Source organism: Microchirus variegatus (genome assembly GCF_963457635.1).
Source record: "Microchirus variegatus genome assembly, chromosome: 5".
NCBI lineage: Eukaryota > Metazoa > Chordata > Actinopteri > Pleuronectiformes > Soleidae > Microchirus > Microchirus variegatus.
This window is the reverse complement of record NC_139806.1, coordinates 26,130,079-26,156,613: the sequence shown is the minus strand read 5'-3', so window position 1 is coordinate 26,156,613 and position 26,535 is coordinate 26,130,079. Positions and strand designations below refer to the sequence as shown.

The window sequence follows — 26,535 nt, the reverse complement described above, 5'->3', positions numbered from 1 at the left end:
AGTAATATACAAAGGTGATGCAGTGAGATGACGCAGCAGAAACAGAACATTTGGGTGTCGTCCATCTGCTGCATCACACGCCAACAACTCAAACATCCCATGCCGGTATGCTTCTGATGTCATTTTTACTTGCTGTGTGTCAACAGTGACAACATTTCCTGAATTGATTGATTGTGATTATTACTAAGATTTTCATTCCTGTCATTTGCAGTGCAAAGTGGGTCAGTTCAACCTGTAGTGTGATGATCCAGCCCTGTTTTTGTGCAGCGCCGACCATTTAACCGTCACAGACAGACACCATTTGCTTTTACTAATGTAGCATCAACGTGAGGCGAGGAGAACTATTTGAGGCCTGTGAAGTTACTAAAGAGAACTGTTCGTTTCCCAGTTTTGTTAAAAACATCCACAGCGGCAGATTTAACGGTCGACTCACACGTGTGCGCGGCGGAGGCGTCGACTGAAAGGCGTCTCGTTCACTTTGAGTGGGGCAAGCGTTTTGGGTTTGCTTGGCTTTGCTCACATTATGTTTGCATGGACACGTGTAAACGTGCTAATCTGATACAGCCCATTTAGAAACAAATCTCATTCCGAATGAGTGAGCCGGTGTATGCCGATTGTCATTCAGACAGTTTGGTCACTTCAGTTACTTTCATTGTGTTACTGCTGTATTTTCATTCCAAAAACAGAATAATGAACAGACATGAAAGTCCCAGAAGTGGAAGAGCAGGGAAAATGAGACGGATAGTGGATCGGATCTTTTGTTTACTACAGAAGCGGAAGTGAAACCTTCTACTTCTGGAGATTTAGAAGACGCTGCACACGTCAAAATATTCCAATTCCTGACTGAACTGGAACAAAACTTTTTGGATTTTTCACATGTAAACACCGCTACTGTGTGCGGCAGAGGTTGACAAATGTTCAACTTCTTCGAGTAGTAGCGCGAGCGTCAGCCAATCAAAAAAAATGCTATGCAAATATTTCAACAGTAGACAATCAAATCACATTTAGGCCTGTACACACTCTGCAAGAACAGACGTGTTCTCTCCAGGGCTGCGAGAAAAGAATGACATCATTTTTCTTGAAACATCTGGGCAAAGCTTTTGTGTGTGTGGACAGCTCGTGTGTGATTGGACAGAAATTTGAAGTGGTTAATGCAGAAATCTCTTATTCCCAATGAAGACTTGCCATGCACTTGAGTTTCTTGTGAAGTTGACCAGAACTAACTTTGCTCTTGCCGCCTCGTGAAAAACAATTAATTTCTCTGTTCTTGCGGAGTTTGTACGAACTCTGAACACATTGCAGCTCAAACAAAGCCATCAGACAAGTTTTTGAAGATTTTTGCATGACAAAATGCTCCAGTCATCGTAGCCATGACGGCCACTGCTCTGTTGACCTGTCATAGCCACCTGTAGCACCAAATGACCGTCTTTCCCACCGCCAACCTGCACATGTAAGTCCACCGTTAAATGGTAGCACATTTTCAATAATAACATAAACGCACCGTTTAGGCAGTTTTTAGAGTAAGAACATGAAAACCCGCTACACACTGCTCATCTCTCACAGGGTGTTGCATCTATAAAACCTGCAAAAATCATTCCCATTCAGTTGTTGAGCTAATCGTTCAAAAACTCTTTGTACCGACATCGCCCGCACACCCTCGTGACTCGCCATAAATTCAAGTTTCAGTTGTGAACTTGACTCTGTCGCTGCACAATAGTCATTGATTTCACATTAAAAAAAACACATTTCCTTTTTAACAGGCTCATGGTGCCGTATTTCGCTCTTCGTTGACGCGATCTCTCAACGACTCGTTGTTGTTGTGCAGCGGCGGCGGAGGCGGCGACTGCTTGCTCTTCATGCTCCTGCCCTCCGTGGCGGCTCGCGAAGTCTCTGTCACAAAGAGCCGAGTCACCCACACAGAGGTGACGATGCGTTTGTACTCGTTCCTGAAATTCCTGTTGAGTAAGCCATAGATGACGGCGTTGAGACAGCTGTTGAAGTAGGCCATGAAGTAGCTGACCACAAAGAGCCACTCGGGGATGTGAGGACCCACGTGTGACGGATCTATGGCCACCGCCAGTCCGATGAGGTTGAGAGGGGCCCAGCAGATGGCAAACAGCACAAACACCACAAACATGGTGATGAAATTGCGCAAGTCACTCGGTCGGAGACGTGGACTCTCCTCAGTCTTCACTTTACGTCGTACCTGGGCATAATGACAACAAACAAGGTGGGAATTAGGCTGTGACGAGGGTGGCCATTCCCCACAGCACAGACAGGGTGGTATTCTATTTATTCACAACAAATCTGTTTCAAAAAGTGTCAACTGAGAGTTGAGAACAATACCCAAAGCAAAGTGCACGTTTTAACTTCTTGCACTCGGTCATAAACTGTCAAAAGAACAAATTGCCAGAGAGCAGAACTATACGCTCCTCTTGAATCAGTCAGTGCAAGTTTAAATTTCAAGTAAATGCATCCAGGAGTTTTTTCTGTGGACAAATGTCTTTCAATGTCAAATTCTCCGTGAGTATTCACGGTGCAAAACCCACGAAAGTCGTCCTTATGACTTTTGCTGATAAATCCATGCTCTCTTGACCATTCAGAATTAAAAGATGTTTTACATTTCTGTCACGTTCGCCGTAGCCCCAGAAGAAAATGCTCATAATGAGTTCCAATCCAATGATGTTTGGCAAAAACTGGTTGTTAGCCCACGTTTGGTTGCTGTATATATTATCATAGAATTAGCTTCTTGGTCCATGAATTATGTTTTTAGTCACGGAATTTCTAAACTTCCTTTGATTTGCTGAGTTTGCTGTTTCCCGTGTTTGTTTGCAGTTACTTTTGATTGTTTTTCTAATTCCTAAAGCCTATTTTGTCATATTTCAAGACTTACTCCAATTGTCTGTGTTTGTTTTAAGTGCACATAGCCATCTCCATTTGTGTTGATGAGCATTTCCTATGTACACAACATCTGTAGGGATATCATTCTCACGCCTGAGCTTTTCTGTTGAAATCGCTGCAACTGACTTTGCAAAATCTTCAGAGCTGGTTTTAAATCCTAATATTATTGAAAAGCTGCTCTTAAATATCATGTCGTATCACAGTGTCCTTGATAGGACAGTGCGTTTTTTTTTGTCTGGGTTCTGACATTTGGAAAAGGACACTGATTTAAAGGTCACAGCTTCAAAATTGACCAAATTTTGAGCACTCCATGTTCATTTTGGATGAACCCTGCAAAGCTGAGTGGTCTTGCTATTGTTTGGCCCAAGGGGTTTCTGTATTATTCAAAGCCGACAGCATGTTTCCAGACTGGTACACCATTCTATTCAACTACCACCATTACAAACCATTACAAAGGTGTCTGAAAAGACATAATTAACCACGTGGAGAAGGAAAAGGAAACTGACCTGAATCACAAGCACCCATATGCGGAGATAACAGAAGGTGACCACTGCGATGGGCACCAGGAAGTGAATCACCACCACCGCCACTGTGTAGGAGCTGCTGACATTCTGGGCAAAGGTACAGGAGTAAACCCGCGGGTCGTAGCGCAGCGTCCCGACAAAGAAATTGGGGACAATGGCCACGACTGTGAGCAGCCAGATTAAGGCAACAAACAGCAGAGTGTTGCGGTAGCTGTACAGGCGACTGTAGGAGAACGAGTGACAGATGTAGCAGTATCTGTTCACTGCGATCCCGGTGATGTTGAAGATGGAACCGATGACACTCAGCCCCATGAGGAAACCACTGACCTGAGGAGAGAGAGTAAATTGTTAATCACACTGCAGACGGGGAGGGGAGGCTGTTCGGTGCAATTCAAGTAGCTTCATTTATCCATCGGAAATATTTGTGCAGAGCTCCACAGAAAACGCATCATTTTGGACGGATAAAACTGCAGTTACATCAACTATTTCCATTCCTTCTGTCATCAATTAAATGGCACAATCACATAATACAATACTGAAAGTGCTGGCCATAGGATAACGTGTGGTTACCATGGAGATGACTTAAATCTTGCCATAGCAGACAATGAAGAAATAAAATGGTCTACAAAGTAAAGTTATATATATTTTCTGTCTTCACTGATAACTCCAAGAATTTACATGCAAGAGCTTTTTAATGGAGAGAAACTCGACTTGTGTTTGTTAAAATATCATAAACTGAAAATTATTGGTGTGAAATGAATGGATCAAGTGTTGGCACAAAGCTTGAAATGACTCCGCTTATACATGAAAGTGAGTGATTTGTGTCTCGGGCCTGAGGGTTTGTGACTGTAATGGCTGTGTAATGAGAGGGCGTGTGTGTATGTGTGTGTGTGTGGCGTTGGATTCCTTTTCATTCTGGTCCTTCTGTTGTAAATGATAATTAATGGTTAGTGCTCCAGCGAAATGATTTTGCTGCTCATCCTTGTGATTTTTCTTGAGTGGGCTGCTACTGTTGCTCGCAAAGCTGTGATGTTGAAGATGAAGACTGATGGTTTTCTTACAAAGAGCAGGTGTCGTGCCAGTAAAATAAAACAAAAACAAGGTCTCACCGTGCACTGTGTGTTTCCCAGTGCCCATCCATCGTGGAAGAGGGCGTAGAGAACCAGGGGGTACGGGTAGAAGGCTACCACGAGGTCGGCAAATGCCAAACTCACCACGAACACGTTACCTGGAGAGAAAACGCACACGGACAACAAATACAGTCAGTTATTTGCAGAATAATGTCATCAGTATGTTTCCATATAAACGCTGAATTTCAGCGCCTATAATTCAGATAATGACAGACCATACACAGTATATAATTCATTGAAATATCCTCTGGGTCTGGAAAGTGAAGCCAACATAAGTCTCTGAAACTTCTCCTGTAAATTACACTCCCACTTGTGGCATGAAATGACTGTTTAGTTGCAGTCAAATCGTTGCCAAAGTGCCACACCGTGCTGATTAAGCCTATCAGCGCTCACGCGCCTCTCTCGCTGCGTGATGTGTTGCCCGGCAACATTCCTGTACTGCACACAGGAAGAGATTAATTTGATGTCAAGACAGATGGAGGCAACGGCAAACAAACATTGAGCAATGATAACACACGGTTTCTTTTTATGACGACCACATAACACCACCGACAAATCGGTTCAATCCCTAAGTATGGGTAAAAACACAGCATGGTGCCGACCAAAATGAAAGTAAGGCTTCAAAAGAGCAGTTCAGAACCTTGTGAGTGAAATCAATTTTTTGACACTCTCCAACCATCTTCTACCGCTTCATCCTCCGTGAGGGTCGCAGGGGGGTGCTGTACCAATCTCTGCCGACATACGCCGAAAGGCGGGGTTCACTCTGGAAAGCAAGTCCATCACAGGGTCACACATGGAGACAAACAACCGTCCACTCTCGCGCTCACAACTACGGTGAATTTAGAGTGACCAATTCATCTTATCCCAGAATTGCAACCTGGAGAAAACCCACACACGCAGGGAAAACATACAAACTCCATGCAGAAAGGCCCTTGTTGCAAAGGCACACTGGAAAAATGGCCAGTCCTTAAGCAATATATTTTATATATATATTTCACTCACATTGTGATGTTCTGTGTCTCATAATAAGCTTATGATGCTCAAAAGTAGCATCTTTTTTTGTCATCCTGTTTTTTTTCAAGTGTATTTAACTTATTTTAGTGACAATGTTCTCGATTTAAGTCCACCCCCTGCTTGAAATTAAATTAGAATCTGGAATTTTGAGACAAAAATGGTCTTGAATTTAGCATTCCTGACTCATATTACACTCTTAGAAATAAGGGTTCCAAAAGGATCCTTCTAGGGCTGAGGTTCTACCTGGAACCATTTGCTTCTGAAAAACCCTTTCCCTGAATAAAGGGTTTTAAAAGGGTTCCAGGTAGAACCTGGCTTAAAAACGTATGACTTATGACAACGCTTCAGCTTCAAGTTTCATCTAAGATGTGACTCAAAACAACTTTCTTTATCTCACTTAAATCTTACTCCTGAGATTATTGTGTCTTCTATTAAGTGAGATGAGATATTTCGATTAGAAATACACTTGGCAAGATTTTGCAGTGCAAGAGTTACTCTCTCCATAAATTGCAAAAAAAAAAAGTTTAATTAATGGAACATAAATCTGACCTCAATTTCTCACTCAGAGTTCACATTACTCTTTACTTCAGGCACTGTCAGTTACTGCAGTGATTAACGTGAATGGGAACTCTGTAACAGCACTGTCACTTTCGTTGGTCGCGTGAAAAGTATGTCTGAGTTCAGTAACTCACACGAGTTGCTGCTTGTTATACCATAAAAAAGTTATTTAAATGGCAGAGTAACTCTCTAATGTGTCTGTCGCCTCACACACACACACTAAATATGCTGGTCCAGTCGAGATAAACAACATTCACTCCCCGTGGAACGTTGCCATAAAGTCTGAAGTATGTCGGTCCACTTCCATAACAATGTAATTGCAACAGATTTCTTGATTTAAATGTAGGTTGGGGGTAAAAACAAGCCTGTTGCATGGGATGCTTTTTTGTTTTTTGTTTTTTTCCTGCAGGCTATCTCAGCATGTCCAGCCCAGCGTGATTGTTGGCTGAGTGGGCTGAGATTACAGAGCAGAGGTTTCAAGCCTCTGCCTCACAGCTGATTGCCTCTGCCAAGGCAAAGTTTTATCAGGGATGCCAGTCGCTGTGTTTTCCACCGAGTGGAGGGACGAGTGTGTGGACACAGCACTTGAGCTTTTGTGGCGCTGGAGCGTGGAGGTTCTCTTAGGAGAGTCACAGCCAAAGCCAAGAGTGGTCTATTGTTCTAACTCGATACACAAGTTCCTCATTAAGGAGGTTCCAGCACTTAGGCCACTCTGGATACACGAGCAGCTCTTTGTCTGGGGAAGAAACCTCAGTGGACATCTGTCCTCGGATGGAAGGAGGCACCAAGAGGTGGGTCACAGTACAGAGACCTCCACTCTGCACAGACTCGGACTCAAATCAGTAATGATCTGATCAAATATGATGTGATTTCTTGAGGATTCTTTGAATAAGCATGATGAGGTACTAAATACATAATGTGGTATTGGTAGTACAAAAGACTCTGTTTAAAAAATAAAAGCAATTCCTTTCAGTTCCTTGACTACTTTCTGTCAAAAAACAAAGCTTTTTTTGGTGACATATTTCCAAGCGTGACAGAAGAGTTGTTTCATAATAAAGAGTAGAGCTGCAACTGACGATTATTTTCTCGATGAATCGTTTTGGTCCATAAAATGTCAAAAAACGTTGACCAGTGTTTGTCAAACCTGGAAACGACGACGTTCTCGAACGTCTTTTGTCCACAAACCAAAATGATCAAGTTCTAATGATGTCTTTTTTACGTGGAGCAAAGAAACAAAGAAAATATTTACATTTAAGACGCTAAAACGGTCAGAAATCTTGTTTTAATCATGAAATAAAGCTTCAAACCGATTATCAAAATAGTTGATGATAATAAAGAGTCCTTATAAGTGTTTTTAATGGTAGGGTTGAAAGGCAAACCCAATGTAAAACAAACCAGCAGCTCTGCAAGATTCCTCTGAACAGCTAATGCGGCCAATTGGCAATTGTGGCCCCGATTTAAAAAGGTGGAGCTGCAATATTTCTGCCTTTGTCAAAAACAACACATGGCTGTTCTGTGGAGGCAAAGCCACGGGCAGGTCTTCAGTAACTTGCTCCATCTCCTGCGTTCCTCACCTTGTGTTTTGCAGACATACACTTGTGGAGGTCATTAGCGGAGCAGCGCCTGCAGTCATGATTGCACAAACAACATTTATTGATCAGCGCAGCTTTCGACGACCCGGAGCTGGACTATTCCAGCGTAGGAACCTCAGATCGTGACGACGGGGACTGGAAAGCATCTCTCCCGTGTGTCGTCTCCTTGTCGCGTCGTTTATCATCGTCTGCTCAAACTGTGTCAAGAGTTGCAAGAGTGACGAATGCACTGCTGCGGCTTTATTTATAGCCAGACGAGCAAGAGCCGCTTTCTCCACCTTCATATTTGCGACTACACTCCGGGTCGGTGCACGTGCGGCTTTGGTGTTTGGCTGTCAGCCTAGAACTGTCACCGCGCACTGTGGTGCACAAAGTGAAGTGTAGCGATTCGACACCTCCTGTACAAGGAAATTAGTCTCCTCTTTTTTTTCGGCGGAGGAATCTCTTTGGACTCCTCTGTCACTGTCAAGTGTCGAGGTGCTGATAAAGAGGAATAAAGGGGGGGGATTTGGCCTGGAGTTACCGAGTCAGGCCCACTGCAACTGACACGGTTTTATTTTATGCCGTTAACGCTGCAGCATCTCTATCTTTCTGTATGGAATTGTTTTTATTCTTATTGACTTTGCACGTGCTTCCTTGAGGCGCAGGGTGCTCGGCGCTCAAGGCCACTGCGGCAATTACGCTCTAACGTGCGCGTTAATGAGTCAGCACTTAACGCTCTGTACGCTTTCTCCGCAACAAATCAAATTAACTGCGGTTTTGTACAAACACACATTTTTAAAATGTCAACGCTCGCGTACAAAGGAATATATAACAGAAATGTGCTCGTTTTTTTGTTTCTAATCTATGTCCCAACATACATTTTCTGTGTTTAATATTTATATTCTATCAGTGTGCATTAGCAAACACCGCATATGACATTTTAATTTGATAAGTGGCCAACAAATCTGTGTAATAATCCTTCCATACATGATTATGTATGTTTCAGCCTTTCATCACTCGCAGCCAACAGGTGGAATTCCATCTCATAGATAATACATAGAAATTTTTAAGGAAAAATGTCTCAGTGTGGATTATTACATATATTATATATATGGGAAAATGCATGTCATAGGTGCATAGATGTGCGAGGCTGAAGAATAGAAATGAAAACGAGAAAATAACTTGTGTATACTAACTTGTATAATGTGTATAATAACTTGTATAATGTGTATAATAACTTGAGTAGAAATTATCTTTTTTTTTGTCTCGCTGCTTATGCATGTGTGTTGTGAACATTAGAATAAAATGGATTTTATCATATACAATACAACTGTACCCTATTTTCATGTTTAAGAGTTTTTTTTTTCTGTTTTAACACTTAATCCTCTTAATAGTAAAAGAGGCCAGAAAATGTCCCGTGAGTAAGTGAAGCCCATTTTTCCAGCATAACATTCAATATCTGGCAGATATTTACAAGTCACTGCATGTTAAAATAGTGTATTAACAGTTTCAAATGAGGAAAAACACTGTACATGCACATAAACAGCAGATTTTAAATATGTTAAATGTTAAATAAACCAAAATAACAGTATAAAACTATTTGAAATAACCATGGTTTGGGTCTTTGTCCAAAAACAGGTGTTTTTCCAAATTTCTCTCTCCTCTTCCAGGTTGCGAGTGCAATTACCATAATAACCACCCGTTGGATTTGACTTGAAACTTCTCAGCTTTCAGAAATGGTTAGCGATGGCACAAACCATCGTGTAATCACAGTAATGCAAAGTGCGCGAGCGTAAGCGTGTCGTAAATGTGAGAAGTTAAGTTGATGATGATTAAAATGAAGTGAATCTCTGGCATTTATTTGTCAGAAGGGTTCAAATATATCTGATATATATAGATATTCTTAGATATTCAGAATGTCTATTGTAATATTGGTCTCAACAACTGCCTCAAAAAATCCATATCATTCACGCTCACCATAATCTTTCTTTTTAAGCATCAGTAATAAACCTATAGTCAGGAATTATTGTTCAAGTTTTGGATCATTAGCGACCGTTATCAGTGAATTCTCAGGTATTTCAGCTTCTTAAATGTGAATACGTTCTGGTTTCTTTGCTTCAAATATAACAAAGAAATCATTCAAACTAAACAAAGACATTTGAGAACATCCTCATTTCCAGGTTTGAGAAACGCTGATCAACACTCTGACATTTTCTGGACAAAATGATGAAAATACTGTAACGTCGGTGCACACACAGCAGGCAGCAGACGTTTGTCTGAACCACCGGATGGCTTTATTTAGAATCGTCAGTGACGCAGACACGATAACGGGCTGTTCTGGCCTCAACCCACGCCGCTCGGCATGTACACAAAACGCCAACTCAGTTTCAGACGGCAACACTTGGAAAAACACACATTGAAAACCGTTGGACAACTTAACCACAAACTAACACATCCCCTTCAGGATTGTTAGAATACCATTAACTGATTTAAGTGTATAATTAAAGTTTATGCTGCATCATTTGAGAATGATCCTGATTACATCTGGCTGTCGTTGTGGCATAAATTTTAAATTACACTGTAAAACAAACTCGCAGATAATGAAATAAGCAAAATGTTTTAGAGAAAAGAGAATTACCGGATCGTTTGTTTTTCGGGTTTTTTAGGGCAAAGGTTGAATTTGATTCAGTTTTGGAAGTGAGCTGAAGGCACTGGAGCGATGTGTTAATCAGACAATTATCACACAGCTGTCGACGCCATGTTCTCTCTACGGAGAGAGCAATTTTTCCAAACTGTCTGACCTCTTAAATGACCCGTTGTTGAACTGCGGTGCCATGTCAATACATCACAAGTGGAAAACCAGACTTTACACAAGTGTAATCTCCAGCTGTCACCAGACTCTTATTGCTCTAAAGGCAATAACCCATTTACATTTTTGCAGGGCAAATTTAGCGCTTATTTCATTGTTTGTGTTGAAGTATTGCAAACCAGAACATGAAAAGCATGTGCGGTTATGTTTATTCATGAGCGTGAGTCAGAGGTTCTGGTTTGCCAGAGAGGTAATGAGCGGGAAAGTAGTTTTTATGCACTGCATGAACGTTATTTGATGTAGTTTTGTAGCTGGAAAAGATAAAAAAGGGTGAATTTGGTTTGACTTTTGTTTACTCTAACTCATGTCGGTGTTAAAGCTAAGTAGATGGCGCTGTGAATATCTACAAAAAAAAAGGGGGGGGGGGGGATCCTCTCTTTGATCAACACTGCGGTTGTTTACAACCACTCAGACGTGTCAGAGTTGCCCGTTCTCCGTTTCTGTGTTTGAACTGAGTTTTCTTCCAAAACGTGCAAAACGGCGATGTTCAAATTAAAATAAAAACCTGCAGAGTGAGCTCATCCATTCGAGGCTCTGAAACACCAGGTGATGTGGACTGGCAGACGCATCCGGAGCAGAGTTTATGTGCTTTTTAAACTGGAAAGCAGTCGTGTGGATGGAGCCACAGTGTTCATCATCCAAGGCCTCACTTTTCTTGTTTTTTCTCTGATTTGCATAATAATAGGCTCCCATTTTGACAAGAAAAATGTGCAAATAATCACATTTCTGATGTTCCATTTAGCTTCATCTGCATGTTTGCCTTGTGATACACTGGCAACCTGTCCACTCGCCCGGATGTCAGCTGGGACTGGCTCCAGCGCCACCCATAAAACTAACTGAAAGCGACTATAAAGTATGATCAATTTCAAACCAAATGAGTGAATTTCCCTCCCAGTGTCAGTAAACGATGTCCAAATGATGGTTTTCGTCAAATTTGCATTTTCAAAAATGTTTTGGAGGGACGAGTGTTTGAATTTCACGTCTCTTCAGTGAATAAACAAAGTTAAAAAAAAAAAGATTCTGAGGGGATAATGACAGAAATGAGCACTGTGAGATAGCCAGTGATGATAAAAGCTGCGCTTTCATGTGCAAAGTCGGCATTCATTGTGGGACAGCTAATGTCGTTAGACGTGGGTAAATAACACCACTGCCACCAGACATGTTCGGCACAATTAACATTGGTTTTATTTTATAATGAAGCTGTCAACTCTGATCTAACCTTCCATCTGTTAAATGGAAGCACGTAGCACAAAGGCACAAAGAATGATCCGACTCAGATGGTGAAACAAAGCTGTCAACAAGAGACGGAAAATTTTAAAAAAATGGAAAAAAGGGGATTAAAGGTCAGCGGAGAAATTGAGCTTTTAGCAGCAGAATATGAGGAGGAAAATGAATGAAGTGTTATAAGAGATAAAACCGAGTCTTGGTATAGTCTTTTTGGCAAGGTGATAAAAGAAAAGATCATGGCGTCACCAGAGACTTCTACTTTGCTGGAGCTTCTTGATGCCAGCAGCGTCTTCACTCCACTGCCTGGTCATGTGAGTCAGCGAGCAAAACCACCACAGGCAAAAAGACGTGGAAACCTTCTACCACCGTTATCCTCTTCACTCGGCTGTTCCTCGCACCTCTGCGAGTATTATTTCCCAATGATACGATCTAAAAACAATCCTTCCTTCCTCCCAATTATCCTGCCTTCACAGCAGCTGCTGTTTCCCCCTTTGTTTGAAAGGAGGCAGAGGATGATGCAGCAAAGGTGGACAGCAAGCTGCTAAACTGAATGAATCGGAAGAAAAGGAACCTTTTTGTGTACGATTTATCACTTTCTTTACCATCTATAGTTCAAGAAAAGTGTTCACAGGACATAAGTTTGAGCTTTTACATCAACAATATTTGTCAAATATCAAACCCTCAAGAGCTTTGGATTCCTGCATTTATGAAGTCGCAGTGTAAGTCAGAAATTGGACTGACCAAGAGTTCAAGGTGGTTGAAGCACAGAAACTGAACTCAAAGCATCGACGCTGAGCACAGAGAGAGAGAAAACGTGAATACATGAGTATGTAGAAGCTCTCTAACCACAATGTTATTTTTAATGCTAAAATATTATGATTATTTCCCATGTTTTACCAAAAATCTGAAACTATAGTAAAGCACCTTATTAATTCTTGATTAAAATGTCAAATTAGAGTTATTTACTTGCAGAGAAATTAGTTTTAGTGTCGTTGAATGCTATGCTTGATTAAAGTCTGACTTCTTTAGAGAAGCCCACTGTGCCGCCTCAAATTTGGGTATAAAATTTGCATATATTTGCAAAAAAAAGATTGAATTCATTTTCTTGTTTTTATGACGGGGATAATACATACTTCCATTGTAGCTTTGTAATAATTTTAAACTTTTTCATGTTTTATAATTTGTTTTTTTAATAATGTTTGTGTGGATTAGTTGGAGAAACCCAAAAGTATTTGTTTTGATTCTGATGTTTCTCCACAGTCACCACCAGGTCCAACTTATCACTGCAATCAACATGGACTCGGGCTCATTAACACGAGCAGGGTATTTTGATAAACATACATTTTTTTCTCCCCTCTGTTTTCCAACATAACTTTGTGCACACATCATAGTTTTCAATAAAAAGTTTCCGCATAAATATGCTGTCCAGAGCCATCATAACTATGCCAAGCCTGTAGGCGGCAGTGTAGGAAGAAGGTCCTTGCCCTCCGTGTATGGACGTGACGGCTCCTCCGGGACAATAAACTAATTCTCGAAGCTCTCACCCGACAGCAGTCCGCCCAGGTCGGACCCAAAACCAGCGTCGCTAGCGGTCACGCGGTCTGGCTCGTGACAGAAGAAGTACCGAAATTGCTGACCTCGGAGCCCTAATACGTCTCTGCTCCTCTATGTAATATAAGAACTGTATTTGCAAATGCAAAAGGACAGCAACAACAGAAATGCTACTGCTACCCAGAATGAGTTTTCCTAAATAGAAAGAATCTTTTCAGAGGCGAAAAACGCCGTTTGTGTGTTAAGGGGTCCTCACTCTGCCACGATTTGTCCAATGAGTGATTTAGTTCAATTACGAAAACTTCTGTGATGCCACGTCGGCCTAAGCACGAGGCCGATTCACCTCCTCTGCAGTTTTGACTTATAACTAACAAGAAACAAAGAATGGCGAAAAGCAGGACAAGGATGTATTATTTTGATTAAAGCGAAGACATGAAAGGGACGATCTAAAGACGGTTATGAGCCCAGCTGTGATGTAGTGTACTCTTATGACTAAAATACTATTTTAGTTTGAGTCATACAAAGGCCAACATTAAACCATGCAAAAGAATTTCAAACATAAGGCTAAAAAACAGAACTAACTAAACAGAACTATGTTCACGTAGTAAAAGTACAACGTTTGTACACAATCTCGCAAAAGTAAACACCCAATGTGTTCTGTGTTTCAAAATCAAATTCTAATTCAGTAGCTTCTCGATCTTTAAGAACATGTAAATATTCTGTAAGTCGAGTTATTTTCAGCCTCTGGTGAGCTTGACTGAACTTTTGCATGGATTTCTGGATGACTCGCCTCCAAATGTCACTTTCGGTTTGTTGTGTTGTTTCCTTTTTGGCTTTGGGTGACTCACAAAGTCTTCCCAAACATCGTACGTGAATTTCAACCACGTGGTGTCTGCTCTTTCTTCCTAATGTCGTCATTTCTGACGCTTTTCCTTGTGTGTCCTCCTCCTCCTCGTTGCATACGGGTAGATCGACCGAACTGAGGTACATTTTTATGTACTTAATGCTCGTTTTCATTTAGTTTTTTTTCGTCACACTTTTGTAACAATGAAAAGGACAGTGAGACTCTTTAAAAGACAGGGAGAGATGGAGGTGGTAGAGCTGAAGATGCTGAGATTTCCTTGGGGAGTGACCAGGAAGGCCAAGATTAGAAAGCTCACCTTGAACTGTTTGGAAATGAAGTGAGAGGCACTGAGATGGTTTTTGGTCCTGCCCCCTACAGTCTGAAGACGTATCTGCATTTAAGGGGTGTCCCATTTCTAAGTGACAAAATAACCCTCAGTTAAGATAAGGGTTGAGCTCGAGGGTTAAGATAGGAATTGGAATTGGCCCTTGATGGAACAGAAAAGGACACGAGAGAGGACAAGGTGGAGGAAGACGTGGTGACCCCGAAAGGGAGAATCCAAAAGACGACGATCAAACTGTAAATTGTCGTTTCCAGTGATCTCCATTTTTGTCCGAGCAAACTAAAACAGTACAGGAGTCTTTAAAGAAAAATAAAGACAGCAGTTTATTTAAATTTGTACATTTGACAAAATTGGATGGTGCCAAAGTATGCAACTCAAGCCTTATTTTATGTCTATATAACCTTTCTTGAGTCTCAACTTGACTTGATACCAGGCTCCTTGTGCAGCAGTTGGAAAGCCACAGGTGTAAATAATCAAATCAGTGATCACAGCACTTGTTGTCTGTCCTGTGCTGCATGAGCTGTGAACAGAGCCGTCCGTAGATGTGATCGGTGACACCTGTGCTTTTCCTCATCGCGCTCAACCGGCGGAGCCACTTCACTCCTTCAATCATCCTCACCGCAGACATTTTCACACCGAGTACTTCTCCATTCAGCGTGCTCCATGGCTTCATTCCACTCACCTGGCTCACTCAGCTGCACTGCGTCTCCAATCAAGCCAGTATAAAGACTCCTGCTTCACACACACACACTCATTGACAGACTGTCCTTTCCCACTTCAGTGCAGGATGGTCAAGCACTTCACCGTGTTCATCATCAACACATTGCTACACATGCTTTGGACCCTCAGTGGCATTATACGCTGATTTCCATGACCTGTTTGTGCATGCATAAGTCACATTCTGGTCAATTGGAATGGAAAAATTCCTTGGAAAGAAATCCTTTCCCAACAAAGCATTTCACATTAGTTTAAAACAAAAACAAGCAAGTGCACAGAGAAAACACAGAAATGAGTCAGAAAAGAGGGCGGCCCACATGGACTCACCATACGACGTCCATTTCCGCTTCATCATATCCACACCTTGATGCTTGTTCTGCTTTAACATCTTTTTGACTCATTAATGGGACCATCATTGTATCAGTGACATCATGCTTTATTAACCCATTAAGGCTTGAAGCGCCTGGAAAAAATATCTCTAAAACCTGAGCTTCAATGCCGACTAAATGACTGATTTCTCAGCCTCTGTAGCAGATATAGGAACACAATTCAAAAAGTATTTGAGAGCTCACACTTGTGGCTTTCCTGTGAAATTGAGTTTATTTAGATACAGGCATGTCAAATTTAAGTGAATAACAGTACTAAAAACAGTAAGAAAATAAAGTAATATCAACTTGTGTCAGTGCCTTGATTTAGTCCTGATGGTGGATGGACACTCCGTCGATGACGGTGGTATTTATCGTCATTATCGCAGACCTCGTCGTCTTCAAACATAATAATGTCTTAACCAAATATCCTGGTTGTTTTGTTCAGCGCGTTCGAAGTTATCAGCGATGACGTCATTGAAGACGAAACTCCTCAAAATCACTGCCGCTGTCAAAGTCCTCCATGTTTGCGAGAAGTCATTTCAATACAATGTCGCGAGGATCCCTTATACCCCCTGAAAATTGACGTATCCGCTTTACCGGCGTCTATGGTAGAATAAAACGTGCAGCCGCTCTCCCGGCATCAATGGTAGAAGTGCGGAAATGCTTTCCTGGCGTCAATGGGTTAAAGTTGACCTGGCAGTAGACCAGGGGTGTCAAGCGGTCCAATGTCGTCCTCGTCGTCTTTCTCCGTGTCAGCAGATGAGGTTCGTGAGGCGAGGGAGAGGGCGAGCTACCGCGGCCGTAGCAGACGAAGCGGAGAGAGAGGAGGCGGGACTTCCGCTACAAGTAAAGCGACGCTTGATTTGTTCTCTCGCGTTTGTCCTTACAGGCTCCGGTAGAAACATGGCGTCTCGCTGCGAACAGTGGCAATGCAACTTTTTGAAACACTACGAAAATAAAACAAAAACTATTATACAGCGACTAGACAATGCAGGAGCACATAATATGTATAAAAAAGTGGATTTTGGGTCAAATAAACCCATAAATACTACACAGTGTCCCTTTAAGCCTGTTGAGAGAAATAAACTCTCAGACTCTTCCAGATCAAGCAGATCTGCAGAAGTAAAGGATGTTGACCTGGAGCAGTCACAGCTATATCTCCCCTGAGAAAATTTAACACGACACTGAAGATAATCAACTACAATTATGTTGATTTATACACATACACTCATACAGTCATTGCTAATTTGTCCCCAGGCGTCACATTTATAATTTTGAGATCTTGACATGTTCTAATCATACGTGAAATACTGGAATTTATTGTTCCAGACAAAAAGGTTTTGTACCTTTTTGGTACAAACATTTAAGTTCTTGTTGTTATGCTATTATTTTACTCATCTGGCCCACTTGAGGCGTAAACAGTCCAGCTTTCAACGTGAAGATTCATTCATTAATAACTGCTCCGCGGTGTCTAATAAAACATGATGAAATCTGTAATAGACTCTCTGTGCATTAGGATTAAAATAAACGTTACGAACGGCACAAACCCATTCTCTAAATGCACACTGCAAAAATAAATACACATAAAAGTATTTGTGTTTTATTTCCCCTCTCTGGTTTGTATGTGCTGTTTTTATTTTGAGGGAAAGCAGTGGCTATTTGTTCTTCCTGTCGTTTTTCTTGCGTACTTCCAAAGGTTTGAACACAACACGCTGACCACAATAACAAACACGGCCCGTCTCGCTAATTAACGGAGAGCCAATTAAAGGGTGGCCAAGCAATTTAACTTGAGTTTCAGGTAAACACTCAAACTGATCATGTCCAGTCAGGCAGGAAAGTGAGACAAGAAAGTTGTGAAACTTTCCTCGTCTAATTAAAAAGGGATAAAATGGCCATGATAATAAAAACACAAACAACAGTATTGGTAAAGCCACTCTAATAAGTTCAATATAAAACGGCTCAGTTTGACTAAACAGGGGCTCACACTTGTTATAATCCACTCACATTGAATCTTATATGCTTCTTTTAATTATAAAATAGTCTGATGTTTGCACACAGTTATGCAAATACCAGCTGTGCTTTGTCTCCTGCACTCGGACACTTTGCATATTATACTCCGATCGACAATAATAGGTGAACAATTGAGTATTGAGAATATGACGTGTACAGTTCAGGAATATTTACTCCAAAATGCTGATATGGCATATTCATTCATTATCCGTTTCATCCTCCACATGAGGGTCGTGGGGTCATGCCAATCCCAGGTGACATGGGGCGAAAGGCGGGGGGCCACACCATGGACAGGTCGCCAGAGACAAATCTTTCACTCTCTCACCCACGGTCACTTTAGGCCCACTTTACATTACGTCACCCGCGGCGCTTACAACTTTCCTCTTTACTTGCTCGAGCATTTTTACGTAGGCCACCTTGTTCCTGGATGACTCCAGATTCTTCTGGATCTCGTCCTCCGACCAGATACTGATCAGAAACTCGGTTTCAGAGGTGCTCCACGTACAGCGTCCAGGGCCCTCCTTCACCCCCGCCATTTTTTTGGGGAACGAAAGTCCCAAGGTTTATGCTAATTAGCGTGCGCTATATGATAATCGCCTAAACCCTGACCTCCCGCTGTCGCGAGCCTGACGCGTTCTCTTTATACGCACTTTGAAGTTGTCAGGGATTCCCGCTGAGTTGTCGGGTGACCACTTTGCAGTTGTCGGGAGAAAAGCGGGACTACGACAGAGGGAATTCTCTTTACGGGGTTACCGCTGTCGCGAAAAGCGTAATGTAAAGTGGGCCTTAGTTTCTAATGAACCACTGCATGTGGTTGACAGTGGGAGGAAACCGGAGAAGCTGGAGGAAAACCCGCACACACGTTGGGAGAACAGGCAAACACTTTGTCATCATCTGTCAGGGAATTTTTCCAGCGTTACAACTTTTAAAACACACCTGAAAAACTGGATGACGAATCACCAGGTTTCTGTGAACACAGTGAACTATCAAGTGCAATTTCTCCCAGACTAAATACAAAAGGAAACGCATACGTCAGAGGGCGAAAAAGCCTGAAAGTAAAAACATGCTCCTCTTTTATCAAATCCCTTTTTCATTTTGCTGCAGACGTTTCAAATTGTTCCTCCGCGTGAAAACGACTTAGTCTCACAGCGCAAGGAAGAGAAAACAATGTTTGTCTTTCAGATACGCTCTGGTTAGTGTCCAGTTATTACTGCCCACTACATTTGGCCGTATTGTATGGAGTTGCGTGCTGAGGGAGTAAAGTCGCAACTCTTAAATCCAAAAGTTTGAGGAGCTGTTTGAAGTAAAAAAAAAGAAGAAAAAAGGGTGACTGTCATCCCTGTGGTCAATGAGCGGGAGCCTTCTTTCTCACATTTGTCATTGTGTGTATCCAACCTGCTCCGTCCTTTGGCAAGCACGTCTCTTCATTCAATGGCGAATGTAATGGGTTTTTCCCTCTTTTCTTTCGGACTCTCTATGTCTTTCTTTGTGGAATATTAAAAAAAGACGAGGAGCCAAATTTCCCCAATTTTGTCATTTTGAGCTCACTCCTTTGGCAAAAAAAACATGTCTCTCTTGATACAAAGGCTGGATAATTTCAAGGACACACTGTACATCTGTGTGTGACCCGGTTGCTGTTATTCAAGAACACTCAACTAAGGACTGACAGACTGGACATAATCTAAGGCTCTGTAAAATTTAGACTGCAATCCTCAGAAACGATGTCATTGATTTGTATATTTGTAAAAACCCACTATGCTGAAAGCAGTATCTCAAATTATGTTTTAGAGTTGTTACACCAGTGAAATAAATTTCCCTGACAGCATCAGGTAAAACGATATCGAGCAATTTTACATATCTTCCAACCACAGCATTTGTAAAATGAATAAAAACTCTGCAGAGTTCTTCTTGGGAGCTACTTGGTGCGTGTGATGTCTTTTGTCGAGCGCTGTGAACGTGCAATGAGCTGGAATACATGTGGAAAACAAACCCAAGCCAAATAATCTTTCATGATTTGCCAAACGCATCATCATTTGGGAACACAATTGGATTATAATATGAGAGCATCAGCGTCTTGCATAAGAGCAATCGAGCCAGTGAACAAACACATGAAAATAAATGCTACAATAAAGCAATTTGTTTGAACCTAAAGGCAATAATCAGCAGGGGAAGTGTCACTGGAGGCTCAGCAGTGGTACTGAATTAAACACATTTTAAAAAGGAGAAAACAAATCCAGCTTCAGTTACCTCGTCGTGTTTACCATACTAAAGTTTGCCTCTTATTTTCAGAGGAAAAAGTTTCAATCCCCTCATTGCCACATGCCAGCGCTGTCGTCTCTCTGCTGTCGTCAGCAACAAAGTTTAAAATGTAAGTCGTGGCATAACTCCGCGAAGAAGATTGATTTATTTTAGTTGTATTGAGTTGGCAACGGCGGACGACTGCAGCAGGGAACACTGGCAGTCAGCTCTGCTCGCTGGTTCCCGACAGTTCAGTCCTCATCAGGCCGGCTGTGGCTGAGGATGCTGCTGCTCACCCACCATGCTGCTTCACTAACTAGGCTGTAGCTGCTGTCCAAACACTCACCGCAGCACCGATGTCAGCGCAGGCCGTTTTCCTGCCTCTCCGACTTATAGCAACGCAGTTTGAAAGAAGTGAACTCCTCTGTAGTGAGAGGGAAACAGACAAGGGCTCAGCCTGTTATTCTTCTGATCCCATTAAAGTTTTATGGGCCCACCCAGGTTTTATTTAGATGTCAGAAATAATATTTCACAGTTGCAATATGCAAGATGTGCACGAAGATTCAACTGTATCTATAAAAAAAACATTTTCATTCTGTTTTTATTCCTCTATTATTATTTCATTATCTGATTTTAGACGCTTTAATCCAAAGCAACTTACACTTGAGTACAACCAGCCAGGGGTGGAGATGAATTTGTGACCATGACGTCATGGGAGTCATGGAAGTACTGGTCTTAACCACTGAGCTACCCCACCCCATTTTTATAACTTAACTCCAACATCAAATTGACTGGAACTGGATTATGTTTTCTGTTGACATTATGCCTAATTTACAACATTATCACATTACGGTTTCACTATTTATAGACTTCAAGGTGAAGTAAGTAGTTTATAGTGACATCTAGAGGAGAGGCTGAAACTTACAACAACGAACTGCTCCTCTGCTCACCCCCTCCCTTCCCTGAGCGCTACGGTATCCTCAACCGGTCAAATGTCGACCTCATCGTCTTTCTCCGTGTCAGCAGATGAGGTTCGTGAGGCGAGGGAGAGGGCGAGCTACTGTGGCCGTAGCAGACAGGGCGGAGAGAGTGGAGGCGGGACTTCCGCTACAAGTAAAGCGATGCTTGATTTGTTCCCTCGCGTTTGTCCTTACAGGCTCCCGTAGAAACATGGCGTCTCGCTGCGAACAGTGGCTATGCAACCGCGGCCCGCGACCATGTTATTTTACATGACTTTTTGAAACACTACGAAAATAAAACAAAAACTATTATACAGCGACTAGACAATGCAGGAGCACATAATATGTATAAAAAGGTGGATTTTGGGTTAAATAAACCCATATATACTACACAGTGTCCCTTTAATTTTTCTGTTTTGACACATTACCCAATTTCATGACTTTCTCTATTGTAAAAATGTGCTTGAGTTCTATTTTATTCTTTTGTTGTTGCTCTTGTTTAAGACCTTACACATGCACCAAAGACCAAAGCAAATCCCTCATATTGAAGGCTTTACCTGCCAATAAACCTCCGTCTGATTCTCTAAGTAGCTTTGTTTTGTCTTCCAGACAAATGCTTCTGTTTAACCACAAGAAACAATGAATTTGTACACCATGTCCAACAGAAAAACCTTTCTAAAGTGATGTACTTAAGTATTAGAGGCACAAAAATGTTACTCAACAACAATCCATTTAAACACCATATGTTGACATGCATAGAGTAAGTAACGTGATTTTGGTCCAGAAACATGAGCTCTCACAAATCTGTAGTGCAAGTGCAATACGAGATAATGTGCATTTTTCCTCCCCACAGTAAAAGAGACAAATATTCAGTGACACAATGAGTCCTTTCCTAATGCTTAAGTGCTTTTGCTGCATAAACCCAACCACAGGCAGGACCCTGGACGTCTCCGCTGACAGTTTTGCACAATCACCATTCACCCCCACCTACATCGTGGAGAATCCAATGCTGTTACTGAATGTAGCGCTTCATTCATTCAAGAAATTACCCCTGAATATAGTCCAGCCAGTGCTTCCATCTCCTACAAAAAGTATTTTATGTTGCAGTTTAGTTTGTATAGGAACTTAACTTGTGGGTGATGACGTTGAATATTTCCCCACAATAAACACTGTTATTTTAGCTGCACTAAATCACATTAAAAATGAGAAAACGTAGACGTCTTACGTTGAAATCTCCTTCTTTTGGCTTATCCCTTTTGGGACCACCATCTCAACCCAACCCCTGCCTCTCTAACTTTATTTCCTAACCATTCAACCTGAGCTGTCCCTTTACTATGGTTCACATCCATGTGCTATTTCACTCATCTTTCATACCCATTGACACGGTGCCGGCACAACCTTCAGGAGATACACTCTTAACATTATTAATGTGGTAAACGACTATTCTAGCTGCAAATGTCTGGTTTTTAATGGAATATGTATAGAGGCCCATTTCCAGTGTTCTAATGGTACATTGTGTTTGCTAATAGCTAGTTAGAAGGCTATTGGATGATTAGAAAACCCTTGAAAACCTTTGTGCAATGATGTTAGCACAGCTGAAAACAGGTTTGCTGGTTCTTCGGTGAAAGGACAAAACTCTTTTGTTGAATAAAAGTGTGAGTTTTCAAGGAAAACACAACAAAAATTGTATAGGTGACCCCAAACTTTGGAACGGTAGTGTACTTCAAGTTCAAAGAAGACTCGCTCTACCACTGAGCAATTTCTAATCAAGCCCATTCGCCGTCAGCACTCTCAAAGCAAACATCCCATCTGTGGTACTCTCTCTTGGCACAAACCCTTACTTTTGCTTGTTTTTCTTCAAAAAAACACGTGATTTGAAAAGTAATTGAAAAATAAATCCCTCGCTGTGTAACTGTTGACTCGAGCCGGCTGTAGCTGAACTTATAAACATGTCAAACCCACAAATATGTCACCCGTTTATCTGTGAAGGTTCTCAATCATCCAAGTCGACTCCTGAAGATGTCACCTGTTTGACACATGCTGGAAAAGAGAGTTTTCTTCTGAAAAACCCCACTAATTCAAAGCGTCAAACCAACACTTTGATGCTCATGACCTTGAAGGTATTTTTTTCACAAGTGTAATTGAAAGTATAATCAGCGTTGGCTTAATCCACTTTCTTTTCCTCACTGCCGCAGAGTCTTCAAGCATCACATTTTTAATTGGAGGCACAAATAGTTTTTTTTCGCAGTCCATTGTCAGTGGTGTCTTTTGAATGCCACTCTGGGGACGCTGCTGCTCTGACACTGCTTCTCTGGCACGACCTCAGAAATGTGTGTGTGTGTTAACAAAGCTGTGTTTCCCTGCCAGATTCGCAAGGTCAAATTTGTTTTTTCTATCTGGTCTTATTAGAATTTCTGTCTCCACAGCATGCAGAGGTGCCACAAATAGCACACGTGTGCCTCAAACGGTCTGTAAATGAAGTGTGTGTTTTTTCTTCTTTTCGAACAAACGTGAGCAGCAGCTAGCCAACATAGTTGGGAACTAACTATGGCGTGTTGTTGTCCTCACTGGACGTGCATTGGCTGCAGTGAAAGGGCATTCAATCGCGAAAAAATTAATATAATTCGAACAGGCCATTTTGGGTTTTCCACTGCAGCGATTAAGTGATTTGTATTGCAAATCAATAGGGTGTCCAAGGATTTAAGGTGATTTGCTTTTGTGAAGGTAAAAGCCTGGCACGAGTGGACGAGTGGCAGCCCACCATGATGTCATCAAGTGGGTTGTGAGCTGCCATTTTGAACCCTTGTATTTTGCAGGGTTCTTTACATTTAAAACAAACGGAACAAACCACATTATGGATGATGTTGGGGGTGGATCTTAACCCTAACCCTTGAGAAGAATGTGCAATAAAGAGTGTCTTGTATCCTTTTTTGCAGCATAACCATGACATTTTCACCAACTATATAAACACACCTTTCACACACAAAAAACCTTGAATATGTGACCTATAAATGCGCACAACCCCGCAGGATGTCCATATAAGGAGTTGTGTATTATTCCCATGGGTGCACCTATGACCACTAAGGTTTTAGAAAGAAGCAAAATGTATATCTGACTGAGGCTGTGTGACATTTGCTGTCAATCACAACATAGCCACGCTCTACCATCTTCTTCTTTTGGCTTCTCCCTTTAGGGGGCGCCACAGCGGATCACCTGCCTCTTGTCATATCCTTTATATCCTCTTCTGTAACATGTTATCCTGTTCTGATACAAGCCACGCTCTACCATACCGCCTGTTTTTCTATAATCGGGACCATCACATAGGCTACGTTCAGATTTCCAGGCTCAACCTTTTCTGTCAACATGATTTCTTTTTTTTTTTCAGGGCTGTGTGGCCACAAAAATCCAGCCATCAATTCAGATTTTCAGATGAGCTCAGCGTTGACGTCAATGACCTGGCCAAAGTCACACAGCAATGGTGAAGAGTGTCCTCTGTTGGAGCTAAATCTCTTACATTTGTGAACATTTGTTTCCCACTTCAATATCGAGTGGTCACACAAATACGGATAAATACTGGTAAGGACTCATCCATATCACTTAATTTTTTTCCAGGGCTACAAACATGACACAAATCAAATGTCTGCCACTTGTGTAAGTGGTCCTAGATCAGCCATATATGCAATATGGAGCCATGTGTCATCAGTGAAAACAGAATCCATGCATCTCATGCCTATGCATGTGTCACCTACAGTAACGTCATGTCCCACCAGGGGGCCACAGCACATGCTTTGGCTGAAACTAATGATAAAGACCATAATGTCCTCATGATATATTTATAGATGTTAACAATCCAGTGAAAATTAAGCTCATTTTTTCATAGACTTAAAAGGAAACTGCATTTCTACCAGTGGAGTCGCCCCCTGATGGTTATTCAAGAGAATACATGTGTTAGGCTCTTCTGCATTGGCTTCACTTTGCAGACTCTGTGTGAAGCATCCCGCGGTGTTTACATGAATAATAGAAGTGCATACTGTGATGAATGCCGGCCTTAGAGGGTTTTATAGTCAGCGTTTCACGTCTGTTGATGGGTAATAAAGGCACATCGACCATTAAGTTAGTGGTCAGATTGTTCAAAGGCTGAGATAACGCCGTTCATCCATGCCCAAACTGCCTCTCGAACCAGACGACAACTAGTGTGAGAAATAATTAGCACGTCGCAAGGAATCAAAGTCGTTGTCATGTGTGGATAAAAGCTTTTGTCTGAGCCTCGTGAACGCTTCTTTACTGCAGGCAAACTGCACACTACACACATTTAGAATGCACAGCACAGGGCCGTGTCCATTTCCCCCTCAATTCCTTCGCATTAAACATGCGGTTCCGCTCAGTCTGGCGACCCGAGCTGTCGAGTCTGTCAGGTTTAACAACAGCTACACCTCAAGTCTGACTCTAAATCTAGTGGCTCGTTACATAATCACTGGATTATATGACACTGTATTCGACAAATCGGGCCCATTTCAAACTCTCCATCCCATACTGCGTAGAAGAGGTGACCAGATTGGAGGGTAAAGCTATTTAGAGAGAATTCCAGCACTGCACAAAAGACAGCACTATATCTTTCTGTGTGTGTGTGTATTAGAGCATGGATACCCTGAGACCAGAGCTCTTCAAGACTCATTGGGTCGGGCCGGGTCAGACAAAAATCCATTAACAATTGGGATTGGGTCAAGTCTTGTCATTTCACTGTCTTTCAGTAAAACATAGAGCAAAAAAGGGCGAATTACTGCTTAATCGGTTCATTTTTTTTAAGAATTAAAGATTTTTCATCTTCTTCAATGTGAATATTCTCTGGTTTCTTTGATCCAGCTCATAAATAAATCATTAAAATTGCGTCTTTTTTTTTTTTGAGTTTGTGGACAAAACGAGACATTCGAGAGCCAGGTTTGAGGAGAACTGATCAAGATTTTTCAAGATTTTATGTGCTAAGCGATTACTTATTACTAATTATTACTAATCTATTATGTTGCAGCAAAAACTCAAATAGATGCAAGTTGCAAGGCTATTGAAGCTGTCCACGGGGATTTTTATCCTCCACAACAACTCGACATAAACCACAATGGTTGGATTATGATCAACAGGAGTTCATAAAGAAGGATTTGTGGTTGTTCATGGTGCATCTGAAATTGTATTATATCCACCATCGGTGTTCATGAAGCCACAAATAAAGGCTTTAACCACCTGTCAGAGTATATAGAGCTTACTCTAACTGTGTCTGACTACAAGAAAAAATACAAAGCTCATGTCCGGTTGGGGTAGTGTCAGGTTATACGATGCTCTCTGGAGCTTGGTTAGGTCTGGACAGAGAAGTGTAGGTCTAGTGAGTTTATGTGAGAGTGGGGAGGAGCAGGGGGAGACGAGAGGAGTCATAGCGACTGCAGTGTTTTTGGTCATTACTCAGAAATCCACAGGTGGCTTTAAAGCGTGGTCGAGCATCAACACGGTCAAGGGTGTGTGGAGGATTTTGAAGCAACTGGGGATGAAGTCACACGCTGCAAACACCACATTGCAGACTCCAGGAAGGTTTACAACTTTAAGATATGAATTAATTCCAATAAGTATTGAACAGGAGATGCAATGCAATTATTGCATTGTTCCAAATTGTGAAATCAATTTGAAAACAATTAAGCGTTGAGCCTGACCAGATCTTCAGT

General features: G+C 41.7%; 1 protein-coding gene across 1 annotated transcript in view; it reads right to left on the bottom strand.

Moving 5' to 3' along the window:
• Positions 1-1,762: 1,762 nt before the first annotated feature.
• Positions 1,763-26,535, bottom strand: part of LOC310927370 (melatonin receptor type 1B-B-like) — a gene marked incomplete at both ends in the record, with an annotated part of 41,541 nt that continues 16,768 nt past the window's right edge. Inside the window, 3 exons of the mRNA XM_083889665.1 lie at positions 1,763-2,206; positions 3,408-3,752; positions 4,535-4,653. Coding sequence (XP_083745791.1) covers positions 1,763-2,206; positions 3,408-3,752; positions 4,535-4,653 — 908 coding nt within the window. The remainder of the gene's footprint in view (positions 2,207-3,407; positions 3,753-4,534; positions 4,654-26,535) is intronic.